The sequence below is a fragment of the Bubalus kerabau genome, chromosome 3 (genome assembly GCF_029407905.1).
Source record: "Bubalus kerabau isolate K-KA32 ecotype Philippines breed swamp buffalo chromosome 3, PCC_UOA_SB_1v2, whole genome shotgun sequence".
In the NCBI taxonomy this organism is placed as follows: Eukaryota; Metazoa; Chordata; class Mammalia; order Artiodactyla; family Bovidae; genus Bubalus; species Bubalus kerabau.
The window spans coordinates 44,485,376-44,501,762 of NC_073626.1; the positions used below are offsets into that span (position 1 = coordinate 44,485,376).

The window sequence follows — 16,387 nt, forward strand, 5'->3', positions numbered from 1 at the left end:
GCCCCCGGCCCCGCAGGGTCACTCCGGGCCCCGCCCCGCGCTGTAGTTCACGACCCCGCCCTCCATTCACCCGTCCCATGGCCCCCGCCCCGCGGGCCCCGCCCCCTCCCGCCTTTGCCCCGGCCCCGCCCTCCCCGGAGCTAGTTGCCCCAACCCCCGCCCACTGTCGCCGCGCCTCTGCGCACGCGCGACCCCTCCCGCGCGCGCGGCACCTGGGAAGACCCAGCCCTCCTCTGACGGGGCGGCGGCCCTCGGCGGTTGGCGCGAGGGAGTTAGCCCATGCGCCCCGCCCCGCGCGGCCAAGGCGGGTGCACCGACTAGGAGAGCTCGGACCGAGGCGGTGACGCCGCCGAGAGCCAGCCAATGGCTGCAGGCGGAGCTAGCCCCGGCGGTTCGAAAGGGAAGGAAGAGAAAGAGCGGGAGGAGAGAGCCCGCAGCTTGTGGGCGGGCGCGCCGGCCCCACCCCGGACTCGGGCTCCCACCTTCTCGCACTCACCGAGTTCCTGCCCCGGGCGAGGGTGGCCTGTGGCGGAGGAAGCGGAACTAGTGACTGGACATTTGGTGCGCACACCCCCCAGACGTGGGTAGGGACGGGAGCGGGGCAGGGGGCTACCCTGACTCTGGAGTGACCCGTTAGAAAAGCTGAAGCCCTGTCCCCGTGAAACAGACGTCTGGCAGAATGGAAGAGCCACAGCTCCCATCTTCATGGATATGACAAATATCCCCCTTATTGGACAACCGCTAATAAAACCTTTATTTAAAAACAACAAAAAATTCTCTTCTTTATTTGATAGGCCCAGGTATCAGCGCCCACTCCCAATAAAGCACACCCACCCACTCCCACCCCGCCGTGTGTCTCACACATACACACACACAATCTAGATCCATCTTCATTTCTTGTTGGCCTGGGCAGTGCCAATAACACACTGGTTCACCTGCGGGCAGGGGATTTAGACAAACAGGATAAAAAATTTTCAGCAACCAAAAGAACAGTTTTCCCAAAATCACCTCTGAACCCTCAGTGTTAGGGCTGTCCTCAGAGTCCTGAAATAAGGGCTCTGAAAGCAGGTTCAGGCTGGTCCCAGTTCTCCCGTGCCCACTGGGCACACTAGATCTGGAAGAGGAGGAAAGGCCAGAGAAGGGACAGAAGCCCCTCACAGGAGCAGAGAGAGGCACTTCTCCTTCTAGACACCCCTAAAGCCCTCCCATGACTAGTGCTCAATAAGCTAGATAACACGTCAACATAAACATAGGACCCAAAGTTCCTTAGAAAATTAATGCTCTTCAGTCTAGGGCAGGAAATGTACAAGATGAATCTGGAGAAAGGACTACTGGGAACTTGTCTAAAGGGCACAGGAGCCAAGTTGGAGCTTCCACTGGCCAAAGGCGGGCAATTTGGCATCAGAAAGAATAATGACTTCAAACGATATATATCAAAAGTACAGGTAAGATGTTACCTCCTGGATAAAAACTCACTGGTCACCTTTGGAAGTTGCCAGGATACCAACTTATAATAGTGAAAATTGATGAAGAATATAGCATTTATCCCATCTTACCTATATGGACTGAATTTCAGAATAAACAAATAGATGACAAGGGGGAGAGCTCAAGAATTGTGATTAATAAACGTAGAACAGCTGAGAAAATTAGAAAATCACCATTTAAAAACTCCCTAATGATGGACGTGAGTTTGAGTGAACTCCGGGAGTTGGTGATGGACAGGGAGGCCTGGCGTGCTGCAATTCATGGGGTCGAAGAGTCGGATACGACTGAGCGACTGAACTGAATAATAGATCTAGGGCTCCCACGGTGGCTCAGTGGCAAAGAACTGCCTGCCAATGCAGGAGAGGTGGGATTGATCACTGAATCGGGAAGATGCCCTGAGAAGGACATGGCAACCCACTTCAATATTCTTGTCTGGAAAATCCCATGGACAGAGGAGCCGGGTGGACTACAGAGTTGGACATGACTTAGTGACTAAACAACAAACAATAGATCTAGATAGCATCGCTGATAAAATCATTAGGGGAGAAAGTTGAAGGGAGTTTCTAAATGGATAGACTGGGCTGACAATATCCAAGTGCAATGATCAATTTTTATATCATTAAAGGTGAAACAACTAGCAGGAGGGGGAAAAAATGGAACAACTCAGTACTAGGTGCTTCCTGATATGATGCAATAAAATGTATCATGCCATTTTCTTGCCAAGAAATTTGAATCTGATTCAAATCAAGCCTCCAAACCTAATTACAAGAAAACAAAAATTGTGGAGGAAAGAGGAAGCAACCAGCCAAAATATAGAATATGATATGTTCTACAGGACAAATCACCGCACTTCAACAAATAAATGTGGGGGTGAGATTATTACAGATTAAAAGAAACTCTCAAGACCATTTCAACGAAAAAGGGTGGTCCTTGCTTTGATCCTGAATGGAACAAATCCTAATGTATAAAAGGCATTTGAGACAATCAGGGAAAATTTAATATAAACTGAGTATTAGAGGATATCAAAGAGTTCATGTTTTTGGGTATTAATGATGTTGGTAGAACTTTAACTGAACTTGTAAGGTAGCAAGGGAAATCCTGATTAAAGCAGAAGACCATGGCAGGGCGCTAAGGTGGTCGATTACTTCCACGGCAGCAAGAGTGCAGAAGAACATCTGCAATCTGAGGCCCTGAGCAAAGCCAGAAAGTATCTCAAGGCTATATCCTCAGGAAAATGAATTATCAGAGGAATACATTACTCTCCAAGGTAGTCTATAAAGAAACTTCCTGACTTAACTCTTGTGGAGGGAGCTTAAGTTTCTTAGAGAATTCATACCCTGAACACAGCTGACCCTTGTGGGGACTGGAGCCTGAATTCACGCTGTGTATTTGGAATAGCCTGAAAAACCTGTATGTCTTTGATCCAGGAATCCCATTTCAAACAATCTCTCTCTGGATAGTTAGATGTAACCAAGCAAATATAGAATGATATGTACAAGGTTAGTCAATATAGCCTGGTTTGTACTAGTAAAAGGGTGGAAAGAATCCAAGTGTCCAGTAGAGGGAACTGGTGGATAAACTTTGGTGCATCCACACAGTGGAGTCCTAGAAATGTAAAAATAATGGGATGATCTCTGTGTGCTGGTGGGGAATCATCCTGGGGCTGTCTGATTTTCTTCTTTTCCCCCACTCTCCCTGGCCACCGCCCCGTCCTTAAGGTTGTCTTGTTAATCAAAAACAAAAAAAAAGGCAGGACAATATATAATACATGAGAGAGAGGGGAAGAGATGTCTTCTGTAAGAAAGAGGGAATCCCATGCATATTGCTTGTATTTGCAAAAAGAAACACTGAGAGAAGTAAAAGGATAAAGGATGAGAACAACTACTAGGATGGGGGAGAACGCGGTGGGCAGGGCAGAGGCTAAAGCTCACTTGTATACAGCTTTCTACGTAGGTTTGACCTTTCAACCACCTAGTTTTAAAAACTTAATTCACCCCCGCCAGAAGTCAATAATTAAATGCCTGGCAAATGTACATCCTTTCAGGATGCACGTGCCGCTGGCCCCAAGGACCAGGGTGCAGAAGCCTACAGTCAGCAGGAAGTCTGATGGGGATGGGGCTGCTAGTGACCGCACCTTGGAGGCGAAGCGTAGGGAGTTGAGGGACTCGGAGACGTTCTCTTCTAGGGGAGAAATGTTCACAAACATGAGCCTATGGACAGAGGAGAGGGGGGCAAAACCCAGAATCAGTGTCCAGGTCTCCACTACGTCGCTGCCCCCACCCTGACCCTGACACAGTGGCTCCCAGACCACCCCTTCTGCTCACATCTTGGCACTGCCACCCAGAGAGTTCTGCAGCAGGTAGGTGAGCTTGCTGTTCCGGTAAGGCACATGGGACTCCTACAGGGTAGAAAGGGACAGGCAATTAGGACAGGGCTGGGGACAGCCAGCCTCAGCTGCTTCCCAGGGCCCACCTGCCCCCACCCCCATTCCTACCTTGTTGCTCAAGGCCATGATGACCAGCCCCAGCGTGGACAGGCTGCTGTTAATGGCCTGTGTTTCCCGAAGACGTTCCCGCTCCCCAGGGCCGAGTGCTAAGCCGGGGTCTAGCCGCTCACTCCCGGCCAAGTCCACCAGGCTGAGGGGGGCCGCACACTGCAGGCCTCGGCTAGCGTGCTCCCCAGAGATCTGCAGCTGGAACACGCTGTGACTACGCGACGAGCGCTCATTCTGGGCTGTGCGGGCCACAGCCCGGTTCTGGCGGGCTAGATGGAGCAGGGCCTCCACCTGGGGCAGCAAGAGGTGCAGTCAGGCAGTGGTGAGCACATAGCCAGGTCAGGCATGCATGGTCGCTTCAGTCTAGTCCAACCCTTTGCAACCTGTGGACTGTAGCCTGCCAGGCTCCTCTGTCCATGGGATTCTCCAGGCAAGAACATTGGAGTGGGTTGCCGTGCCCTCCTCCATGGGATCTTCCCAGCCCAGAGATCAAACCCCCGTATTCTATATCTTCTGCACTGCAGGCAGATTCTTTACCCACTGAACCACTTGGGAACCCACAGGTCAGATATGGCAATAAGCAAGACCCAGCACCTGCCTTCTTGGTGCTTTTTTTGTAGCCAGCGAAAGACTAAATAATTAAAATACACAGTGTATCTGAGAGTATCAAGGAATTAAAAATAGAAAAGCAGTGTGTGATGGTGAGGGTTTCAATTTTACAAAGGATAACCAGCAATAATTTCCTGACCATCCGGTGGTTAGGACTCAGAGCTTTCACTGCCAGGGCACAGGTTCAATCCCTGGTTGGGGAACTGAGATCCCATAAGTCATGCAGTGCAGCCAAAAGTTAAAAAAAAAAAAGATGGTCAGGGATGGCCTCAACACCTTAAAATCTTTAAGGTGGTGAGGGAGCAATTCAGCCCTGCTGGGAAAGGAACGTACGACCATGTCAGGCAATGGAGAGGAGGTACAAAGCCCTGATTCAAGGGTGTGATGAGCAGGCTGAGGAAAAGTCCAGAGGCCAGCAGGGGTGTCGTGAACTGAACAAGCAGTGTGGGCGGAGATGAGACCGAGCTCACCGTGTGGGGCCCAGGGTCACCCGCCTTATGAGGTGCGCCACTGCTCTCCACGCCTTGGTTCTGTGAAGGTGGATGCACCTCACAGCCCGCCAGCCAAAGCCAAACGTCCCATCTATCGTCGCCACTCGCCTTTCCTCATCCTGGCCTGCTCCCCTACCTGCGTCCTGCGTCGCTCTGCCTGCGCCCCAGCCCTCCAACCCCATGTCCAGGCCTAGTGGCCCTCAGCGCTTACCTCCCTCTCACAGGAGACCGGAACATAGCGCGCGTTGGTGACAGTGAGCTCCTCGCTGCCTGGCCCTGCCCGGCGAATCTCACACTCACCCCCCTGGCCCTTCCGGGTCCCAGTGGCCAGCAGGTCTCGGACAGTCTCATTGTAGATCTCTACGTAACTTGCCACAAAGCTGTAGGTCCAGCCCTGGCCACTTAGCTCCTGGGCCACAGAAAAGAGGTGTCGCAGGGCACGAGGGATCAGCCCCTCCATCTGGGGGTCTCCCCCAGGCCCACCCTCCATGGTGAAGGTCTTGCCACTGCCTGTCTGGCCATAAGCAAAGATGCACACTGGATAGCCATCCAGGGCTGACTGGACAAGCATGGAAATCTCCTCAAACACTTCATCTTGTCCACTCCCTGGTGGGAACACCCGGTCAAAGGAGAAGTCATGGCGGGTAGGGCCAGCTGGCGCCCCACTCAGGGTCCCACGCCGCTCGTCAGACCGCGAGAGGCTGAGGCGGGTTGGAGGGTCAGAGGGTCCACAGGGGCCAGAGGGAAACTGAAGGAAGCCAGGGGATGGGGTGGACTCCCCTGGAAGGACGGGGCGGACCCGGCAGAACACACGGATGTTGCCTTTGAGTTCCTGCAGCTGGTTGTGTAACCGCCGGCGCTCCATCTCGAGCCCGTGGAGACGGTCTTCCCGCTCAGCCAGTACAGCCTCCCGGGCTGCAGCCTCCTGGCGCAGAGATGCCACCTCTTCCTGGCTGTCCGACAGAGAAGCTTCTGAGGTCTGCAGCCTCCGCTGTCCAGAACAGAACAGACATGGATGGTGAGACGCGGCAACCAAGAGTAAGAAGTTTCATGATGGGACTGGGGGTGGGAGGTAGGCTGGCCCCTGACCCCAAGGACTTCAGAGTCTGGTAAAGAAGAGATAAGTGAATATAAATCGTAGTATTAGAGTAAGGAGTACATGGAGCACCAGAAAGGGCACAAGGAAGAAGATATCTAGGCTGACACCCCAAAGCGTGGGAGTAAACCAAGAAAGGATGGGGTGCAGAGAGAATATTCCACAAAAAGGGATGTGCACACGCCAAACGCCCTGAATTGAGGATCAAGTCATTTGACAGACTGCAAGTAACTCATTCTAGCTGGTGCTCACCAAGGAGCCAAATGGATGACAAGCAGGAGAGAGAATGCATGGGGACCTTTATCAGTGAAGACGGACAGAAAGAAAAGAGGTGGAGAAGCAGAGGAGACGCAGATGGGAGAGGGGTGGGTTATGGAAACAGAATGGGATGAAGTGGGGCGGGAAGCAAGACAGTCAGAAGTGCGCAGAGCAGGGGAGAGCAGGGAGCAGGGTGGGGGATGGTGCTGCCAGACAGAGGTGCTCAGGACTTCAAAGCCCCAAACGACTTCTGGGCCACCTAGAGAGAAGGGTGGCATTAGAGGAGAAGCCAGCCCTCACCTCCTGCTCTCCCAGCCGGGCAGCCAGTCCCCTGCGCTCCTCCTGCAATCTCAGCTGTTCCTTCTGGAGCTCTTGCACTAAGCCCTCCTGCGTGCCCAGCCGCTCTTCCAGCTCCAGGACGCGGGCACTCAGGTTCCCCAGCTCCCGCTGGCCCTGCTCAGCCTGGGCCCGCACCCTGGTCAACTCCTCTTCCAGGGTCTTGCGCTCTGCCCCCAGGGCCAAGGCCTGTTGCTGGGCCTCCTGGAGCTGGCCCCGCAGCTGTTGGTTCTCCTGGTCCAGCACCTGCTTCCTCTCACGGTAGCATTTCAGCTCTGCATTGAGGTCACATAACTGCCCCTTTAAGTCCCAGGCCGGACGTTTGGGTTTCTTCCCTCCCACCATGGGAGGCGCGGCTGTCGCTAAGATGGGCACAGAGAAGACAAAGGTCAGGGCAGCCCCAGTTCTGTCTCCCTCCCCCCTCCTCGCCTTAGGCCTCCACACCTCCTCCATCAGGCAGGGAAAGGACCAAAAGGACTTTTCTGGGCACTCACCACCTCCTCTCCCCAGCCCAGCCTCTCACCCAAGATCTTATTTGTCACCTACTTCCAGGCTTCTGGACGGGAACAACAGGACCTGGCTTCTGAGTCTTCAGCACTAGAGAACCAGGAAGGTGGCATCAGGGGTGATAACACCAGGGTCCCTCCACCTCTACCCGCCTCCCTTCACCCCCAACCCCTTCTCAGCCCTGGCTCTCACACACTATTATTACCTGGGGCAACAGCCGTGGAACATCGGGGTGCTGGCTTCCTGGGAGCTTTGGGCACTGTTGGGAGACAGGGGAGAGGAAAAGCAGAGTCATGACTTGCAGAGATGGGAGTGCATCCAAAGACAGAGGAGTTGCTTTTTAAGAAGATTATAAATAAGATAACCTTCCTCTTCCTCTAAATCTGACCAACTCCTAAAGATATCCTTCCTAGGACCAACATGCCAAGAAACAAGCTGGACCAAGACAAGCGAAAAGAGCAGGGCGGGGGGTGGCGAACGACGTGTGAAGTATGTTAGAATGTGTGTAAAACACACTGGGGAGCATGCCCATATTTGCTTGCAGACCCACAGAGCACCCCTGGCAGGACTTGCAGCTGCCCCCAGGGAGGGGGCTGGCTGGCTGGGGAACAGAGGCAGGAGGGAGGCTCTCACTGCACAAGAACTCCTGTGCCTTTGGGACTTTGAAACCCGTGAAGCGTGTTACCTATTCAAAATCAGCTACGATTGACAGAAAAGACACAGACAGACGTGAGCTCAAGAGAGCTGTGGGCTGGCTCTCTCCGGCCCTGGAGCCCACCTGCGGTCTGGCCTTGTGCCTGCGGCCCGGAGCTGAGGGCTGCTGCTCTGGGGTGGGTCGTGGTCACTCTGGTGCCCAGGCCTCGTGTTCTTTTCTGGGGAAAGACAAGGGTCGGGTGGGGTCCACAGCTCCATCCGTGATGGTTTCACACGCACGTCCATGGATCTCCAAACCCAGCTCACCTTCTCCGGCTCCAAGGCCTCCTCCATCTGGTCGGGCCCCCTCTTCAGCCTGCGTCCCGAGAGAGGCAGCCGGGAAGCAGCCTTGGCCAGGGGTCTCTTCAGCTCTATGTTCCCCTTCACTTCCAACAACGGGGACCTCTGCTGGGAAGAGAGAGGCCCTTCAGACCACACCCTGAGGCCCAATGTCCCAGGAGTTCCCCTTTATGGCCCCTGAGCCTGACTGTCAACATCATCTCCAACAAGCATTAACTCAGTACCCCTGGGGCCACACGCTGGGGCTCTCAGATGAGGTGCCAGCCAAAAACCATGGAGGGAGGTGGGACATGACACAGTCCCTAAGGGACAGGACAGACAGACACATGCTGGACTTCAGCTAACTTTAAGGGGAGGACCTAAACAAGCAGTGAAGGAACCCTCCTTTTGGAAGGCAAAAACTCAGCCTGCACATGGCATGGCTAAGAAACCGATAAACTCTTTTAGTGAGAGCTGAGAATCATAAACAAGGGAGTGACTTAGAAAAGAGACCAGGCTGAGGCTGGGTGGGAGGAGTAGGTAACATTTATTAGGAACAGTTTCAAACGTTTTATCTGTATCAACTGACTTAAACCTCACAGCAGCCCACCCAGGAGATGCTATTATTAGCCCCATCTTGCAGATGAGGGAAGGAAAGCTCTGGGAAGTAAAAGAGCTGGTCTAAGGTCATCGATGAATAAAAGGCAGAGCTGGGGTTAGAAGCCAGACAGTCTGGTTCTGGAGGCTGTGTTTTTAACCACTGGACCACACCGTCTCATAGGGCACTGATGCCACGCTAAGGAGCTTAGGTTTGGGCCCTGCATGCATGGAGAGTCAGATACAGTTTCTGATCAGGCATGTGAAAAAATATACAAAAGAGGTTGTTATAAATAATAATAATGAGTGGAAGTAGGCTGACTGGCAAGGGGAAGATAAGAAAGTAGCAGCATGACCAGTTTGGAGAGCACCAAGGACAGGGATGCAGTGGGGGTAAGGGAAAGGAAGAGCCTCTCCTCTGAGCAGCCCAGCTCAGGGTCTGGGGATTGCGCCCAACCTCTACTTACTCCTGCCTTGGGAGACCAACCATCCTGGTTTGCCAAGGACTGAGGGGTTTCTTGGGACACAGGACTCTCAATGCTAAATCCAGGTCACTCCTATGCAAACTGGGACACGTAGTCACCCTTCTCCTATCCCCTCAGGAAAGCACCACGGATAGATCAATTTCTGATTTTCACTATGGATAACTATTAATTCCAAGGCCAGTTTCTCTCTGCCCTTCAGTTTACTTCATTCATTCAATATTTACAAAATACCTATTCAGTTCAGTTCAGTTCAGTCGTTCAGTCGTGTCCAACTCTGAGACCCCATGAATCACAGCACGCCAGGCCTCCCTGTCCATCACCAACTCCCGGAGTTCACCCAGACTCACATCCATCGAGTCAGTGATGCCATCCAGCCATCTATCCTCTGCCGTCCCCTTCTCCTCCTGCCCCCAATCCCTCCCAGCATCAGTCTTTTCCAATGAGTCAACTCTTTGCATGAGGTGGCCAAAGTACTGGAGTTTCAGCTTTAGCATCATTCCTTCCAAAGAACACCCAGGGGTGATCTCCTTTAGAATGGACTGGTTGGATCTCCTTGCAGTCCAAGGGACTCTTCAAGAGTCTTCTCCAACACCACAGTTCAAAAGCATCAATTCTTCAGCGCTCAGCCTTCTTCACAGTCCAACTCTCAAATCCATACATGACCACTGGAGAAACCACAGCCTTGACTAGATGGACCTTTGTTGGCAAAGTAATGTCTCTGCTTTTCAATATGCTATCTAGGTTGGTCATAACTTTTTTTCCAAGGAGTAAGCGTCTTTTAATTTCATGGCTGCAGTCACCATCTGCAGTGATTTTGGAGCCCCCAAAATTAAAGTCTGACACTGTTTCCACTGTTTCCCCATCTATTTCCCATGAAGTGATGGGACCAGATGCCATGATCTTCGTTTTCTGAATGTTGAGCTTTAAGCCAACTTTTTCACTCTCACTTTCATCAATTTTTAGTTCCTCTTCACTTTCTGCCATAAAGGTGGTGTCATCTGCATATCTGAGCTTATTGATATTAAAATGCCTATTACATGCCAGGAAATGATCTGGATTCTGGAGTAACAGTGGTCCCTGTCCTCAGGATGGCCACAGGAAGGTAGGCAAGTAAAATATAAATAGATGATTAAATCTTACTAAGTGCTATCAGAAAAGGACCCCGAAGGAGGGAGTGGGCATCCAGTTTAGATGGGGAGAGAGCGTTAGACACAATCCTACAAAGTATTTTTAGGCTGAGCCTTGAGGATGAGAAAGAGTTGGCTTGATGGGCTTGGGCCAAGGAGGAGCATTCCAGGCAGAAAGCAAGGAGAGGGATGTGCAAAGAACGACAGATTATTCTTTTCAGCGAACACAGGGATGTGCAGAGAAAGTGGGGAAAGGAGGGTAGAGGCAGGAGGGAAAGACTGCGGCAGCTGGGATGCCAGCATGGAGTCTGGGGTCTACTGAAACCAAGAGGACTCTGACATTTTTAGTCAGGAGAACAGTATGATTCAATTTGTACTGAAAAAGTGAACTGTGGACTTCCCTGGTGGTCCAGTGCTTCCACTGCAGGGGGCTCAGGTTCGATCCCTGGTCAGTGAACTATGATGCTGCATACTGCACAGTGCAGCCAAAGAATAAAAACATTAAAAAGGTTTAGGGGCTTCCCTGGTGGCTCAGTAGCGAAGAGCCCACCTGGCAGTGTGCGGGACACACACCCTGGTCTGGCAGCTATTGAGCCTGCAGTCTAGAGCCCGAGCTCCACAAGAGAAGCCACCACAATGAGAGCCCACACAGCAACTAGAGAGTGGCTCCCACACACCACTCGAGAAAAACCCGAGCAGCAACAAAGACCCAGCATGGCCAAAAATAAATAAATACAATTATACAAAAAAAGATAAACTAAGGCATATTTTTAAAGTTTTTTTTTTTTTTTTTTTTTTAAAGCAAACCATGTCCAGTGCAAAGAATGAATGGAAATAGAAGATGAGGGTTATCACAGCAGAGGGATGGCATCTTTCCCTCATCCATTCATTCACCATGGGTCTGTCCTACTAGGTTTGTTGAACGATGCTCTGGACCAGATGCTGTTCTAGGCTCTGGGGCAAGAGTAACGAATGTAAAGTCCCTGCCTGCCCATAGCTTACTTTCCAGGGCAGCCTTTCCAAACTGGGGTACAAGAGAAAGCTCTACAGAAAATGAACTGTCCCCACTCCAGTATTCTTGCCTGGAAATCCCATGGACAGAGGAACCTGGTGGGCTACAGTCCATGGGGTCGCAAAGAGTCGGACACGACTGAGCAACTTCACTTTCACTTTCAATTTGCCAAATAAATAAATGTATTTATATTGAAAAAAGAAAGAAAGAAAGAAAATGAACTGTCTTCTCAATTCTCCCAAAAATGTAAACAGCTCTCACCATTCTAACAGCTCAAGAGAAAAGTTAATTCATTAGATACAAAGATGCCTTAGGGCATTAGAGCTTACTTCCCCAGAACTCAGTAGAGGGGGATATTCTAAGAGTCTGAGGGCTAAGCAGAGGTAGCATGGGGCCGGGGAGCAGAGGGCAGGCAATGAAGGAGACCAAGACTGGCCGACTCCAGGAAGCCTGCCCTGCTTCCCAAGATCACAGGAGGAAAAGCTGTGTTTGTTTTTCAGTAAAACTTCTCGTTTTTAAATATTGTTGATTCACATGCAGTTGTGAGAAGTAACACAAAGAGATCTGAGAGTACGTGAAGGCTAATTTTTAAGAAATGCTAAGTTTAACTTCAGGGAAGTGAGGCTGAACTACTTGTGATACAAAGAGGTTCAGGCATGCTCACAGAGAAAACTCTGAAACAATCTGATATCCTGTTTTTTTGTTTTTGTTTGAAGTTTACTGGTTTATTATCTTTCCTTACATTAGACTGTGAGCATCACAAGAATATGTCTGCTCTGTTTACAGCTACAGAACCAGAGTGTCTAGCACAATGTCTGCTATACGGTAGGACTCAATAGTTTTAAAGGAATGAAATTAGATGGCCACCAGCAGTGAAAGTGAAAGTGGCTCAGTCGTGTCCAATTCTCTGTGACCCCGTGGACTATATAGTCCGTGGAATTCTCTAGGCCAGAATACTTGAGTGGGTAGCCTTTCCCTTCTCCAGGGGATCTTCCCAACCCAGGGATCTAACCCAGGTCTCCCGCATTGCAGGCGGATTCTTTACCAGCTGAGCCACAACAGAAGCCCAAGCATACTGGAGTGGGTAGCCTATCCCTTCTCCAGTGGATCTTCCTGACCCAGGAATCGAATCAGGGTCTCCTGCAATGCAGGTGGATTCTTACCAACTGAGCTACGAGGGAAGCCCGTCTACCAGCAGGGATTCAAACTACTGGCTCATATACAAATAAAAATGAAAAACAAGAGGTTGCATTCTCTTTTTCCTGCCACTTGCAGAATTCTGCACAAAGAATAATGATTTTAATTTTTAATTAAATGTAATATTAAAATTAAATTTTTCTTTTCAGTATTTCAAAGTCAAACATTCAATTTCTTAATCAGCCGTGCCCATTGTTCTCCCTACGCTAATATAGTGGATCACCGAAAGACCTATCTCCTTGGAATTTGTGTGGGTTCAGAAAATGTGTTCAAAGGTTTGTTTACTCAGGACAACTCCAAAGAGCACAGTATTTAATTTTCTCCCATCTATAAAGCTGGACAGGACAACTCCCAACTTTCCACATAAGCTCCTTCCATAACATAAAAGCAGATTTTCATTGACCCCTCCTATACCACTTCCCAGGTTCGGAGATGGGCACCCTACTGCTAACTTATCCATGTGCACATCTGCTCCCGCCCCTCACCCACTCAAGAAGAGCACCCAGGCAATCCTTCCTTCTCTGCACCATCACTTCCCCTTTCTCCCGGATCCTTCCAGTCAGTATACAACACACGCTGTTACTGCTTCCAACCAAAAAGAGTTTTTCTCTCCTAAACCCTATCAGGATTTCAATCCCACCATTCCACCAAAACTGCTCTCAAGGCCACAAGTCACCCTGTGTTGATCACTCCCTCTTACTAAGTTCACTTAGCTCCTGGGAGACCATCCTCTCCTGGTTTTCCTACCTCTCTGGTAGATCCTCTTCATCTCCCCAAATTTTAACAGTGGTCTTTCTAATCTCTATATTCTAGGCCACTCCTATGGCTTTGCACACTCATATGCTGCCACCTCCCAAACTTACTTTGACTTTACACCTCCAGCCCAGACTGACTCTGAAGTCATACTGCCTTCTCAATGTCACCATTTGGAATCCTAGTAAACACGCCAAACTCTGACTGCCTGACATCTAATCCTTTCAACCTTGCAGCTTCCTCCATCTGTTGATATAACTCCCTCTTTCAGCTGCTCAAGCTAATACATCTAAAGTCCTCTCATTCTCTTATATACCACAAAGTCCAATGTCAGCAAATGTGGCCAACTCTATCATCCAAATAGATCCAGAATCGGACCACTTGTTACCACTTCCCCTGCCACTCCCATGACTCAAATCGCCATCATCTCTCACCTGGATTATCACCCTCCACTGGTTCTCAGCTAGGGATGACCTCATCCCCAGGAGATGTGTGACAGTGTCTGGGGACACTTTGACTGGCATGGTTAGGTGGGGGTTGCAACTGCCACCTAATGGGTAGAAGCCAGGAATGCTGCTAATCAGCCAATGAATAGGACAGCCCTCCACCCCCAATACAATGTCAATAATGTTGAAAGCTGAGAAAACCCGCCCCATTCCTAACAGCTCTCCTTGTTTCTATCCTTGCTCCTTTACAGGCTAATCTCAATGCAGCTGCTAGAATGGTCCTCTTAAAATGTAAGACAGATCTTGTCTCTCTTTGCTTAAAACCATCCAGTGATTCACCACCTCACTCAGAGAAAAAAACCAAAGTCTTCACAGTGGCCTGTGCAAGAAGTCTGTTATCTGACTTCCCTTACCACAACATTCCCTCTTGCTCATTTCAATCCGGCTTTGCTATACAACTCTAGGGACTTTGCTCTAGGGGATTCCCTCTGCCTGGAATGATCTTAATAACCCCTTGCCTGTTTCCCTCACTTCCTCCAAGTCTTGATTCACCTCTCACCTTCTGCATTGGGAGCTTACTAAGACCACCCAGCTTACTAAGACTTGCCAGCTAGCCTCCCCTCTTCCCCTCCTAATCTGCTCAAACTTTTCCTTTTCTGGATAGCCCTTAAAACCTTAACAGCATTAGACGATTTACTTATGATATATTGTCTGTCTCCCCAAAGAATGGCAGCTCCATGACGACAGGGATCTCTGCTGCCTCCCAAGCACATCGTTAGGTGCCTGGTAAATATGTGATGAATAAATATGAGAAGGCTTCTATTCTTTTTCATTGTCACAACACACTGCTCCACTGTCTGGCTGGCAGGATACAAAAACTATCTCTTTGTAGCAACTTGACTTTGGGTAAATCTGAATGCCAAACACTAGTAAACAGAGGATTCTGGCAGGAGCCCTTTTCTGGCACCAGACGTCAACCCACTCTCACTGTCACAAACACACTTCTCTCCGCAGGAGGGAAGAGGCTGCAGGAGGTCCCGGGGTGCCGCAGGGTACTGATGAGAGAAGACATTAAGTTAACCAGTCCCACTGAGCAGAGATCTCTGCAAAACCTGGGGAAGGAGAAATAATGCAAAGTCCTCAGTTCAGAGTAGTACTCCATCCCTCTTCCCTTCCGATGCCCCCAAGCGGCTGCAAAAAGGAGAGAAAGGACACCAAAAGGCATTAGCAAGGATTCGGCTTCAGTCACCGTTTCCCCAGGGCCATCTCGGAACTCACACTGAATGAACGGGAGGGAACGTGTTCAGACAAGCCTGAGGATTCGAAACGGGAAATCCTGGATACATCAAAGTGAGGAAGGGTGAGGGGGCTCCCTGAAGCTGCAAGAAGGCAAGCCGACGTGCCCCTGCCCTCCGGGGCCGCTGCCTGCCTTCTCCGCTCTCCACTCCGCATCCCTCCCACGGAGCGGATCTGGGCCCCGCAGGCCGGACCGAGGCCTCCGGCCGGTCAGCGCTGAGGGGTGCGGCAGCCGGCTGTCGTCCCCGCGCCGCCCGCCACTCACCTGCGGCTCCATGTCCGGCTCGGGGCCACGCACGCCGGGCAAGCGCGGTGAAGAGGACACCGAGCCGGGGCTCTGGGGACCCGCGTTCTCTCGCGCGCTCGCGACACAGGGTACGCGCGCTCCGGGTCCCTGCGTTGCCGGCCCCTGCGCTGCCACACCCGCCACTTTTGAATTTCAACGGCCGCCACCGGGGCTCACCTCGCTCGGCCCGCAGGGGCCAATCGTCGCCGTCGCCACAACCCAGGGCCAATCGCAGCGCCCGCCGCCTCCCAAGGCCACACCCCGCCTGGCCGCCACCGCCTCCTGCCTGGCCGCCACCGCCTCCTTCCTGCTCCCCCCTCCCGCCGCGGCAGGAGACTGAGCCCCACTTCCGGCACCACTTCTTCTTTCCTCACCCCACCCCTCCTTCAGCGGGAGGCGCGCGGCGCTTCCGCTCGGCTCCCGGCCGCCGCTCGCAGCGTCAGAAATGGCCGGGAACGCGCCGGCCGAGTGTAACTCGTGTGGGGGCGGGGACGCCGGCTCAGAGGAGGCGCGCCTGCGCAGAAGTACCTGTGCGGGCCGCGGGGCCGGACTAGCGCCTCCTAACGGCGGCGGCAGTAGGCAACGCGTTCGCGAGCCAAAAACTGGACCGGTGGGGTTGCGGCTGTTGCGCGAAGTCCCCGCGCCGCTGAGAACTGATCCCCGAAGCTGGATCCCGCTTGCTGTTGTCAGAGTGAATGATTCTGCTCATTTCCCCCGTCTCTTTGGCGTTTCTCACCACATTTCAGGACCTTGAGTACTGCTGGCCGCTGCATGGAAGCTCGACGGTGGGGATTCGAGGTACAGAGAAGGAGGATTTTTCTCTGCGGTCACCCTTTACGCCTTACCTCCTCTGTGTACCTGGGCGCTGTTACTGGTGCTGGAGAACTGACTTGAGTGCTTCCGAGGCTAGAACCCACGGAGGATTTACTGCTTCCGTTTA

At 51.6% G+C, this 16,387-nt stretch overlaps 1 protein-coding gene across 2 annotated transcripts; it reads right to left on the bottom strand.

Moving 5' to 3' along the window:
- Nucleotides 1-727: 727 nt before the first annotated feature.
- Nucleotides 728-15,586, bottom strand: KIFC1 (kinesin family member C1). Of its 2 annotated transcripts, none has more exons than XM_055571710.1 (11): nt 15,427-15,586; nt 8,237-8,374; nt 8,055-8,148; nt 7,482-7,535; nt 7,316-7,366; nt 6,734-7,131; nt 5,291-6,070; nt 3,980-4,270; nt 3,810-3,883; nt 3,620-3,695; nt 728-935 (listed from the first exon to the last, which is right to left on the bottom strand). In XM_055571710.1, the coding sequence occupies exons 1-11, from the start codon at nt 15,436-15,438 to the stop codon at nt 891-893; spliced, it is 2,013 nt and encodes a 670-aa protein (XP_055427685.1). In that variant the 5' UTR covers nt 15,439-15,586; the 3' UTR covers nt 728-890. The 2 variants fall into 2 exon arrangements, with proteins under 2 accessions (XP_055427685.1, XP_055427684.1); XM_055571709.1 differs by having other exon boundaries at nt 8,237-8,377.
- Nucleotides 15,587-16,387: the final 801 nt, after the last annotated feature.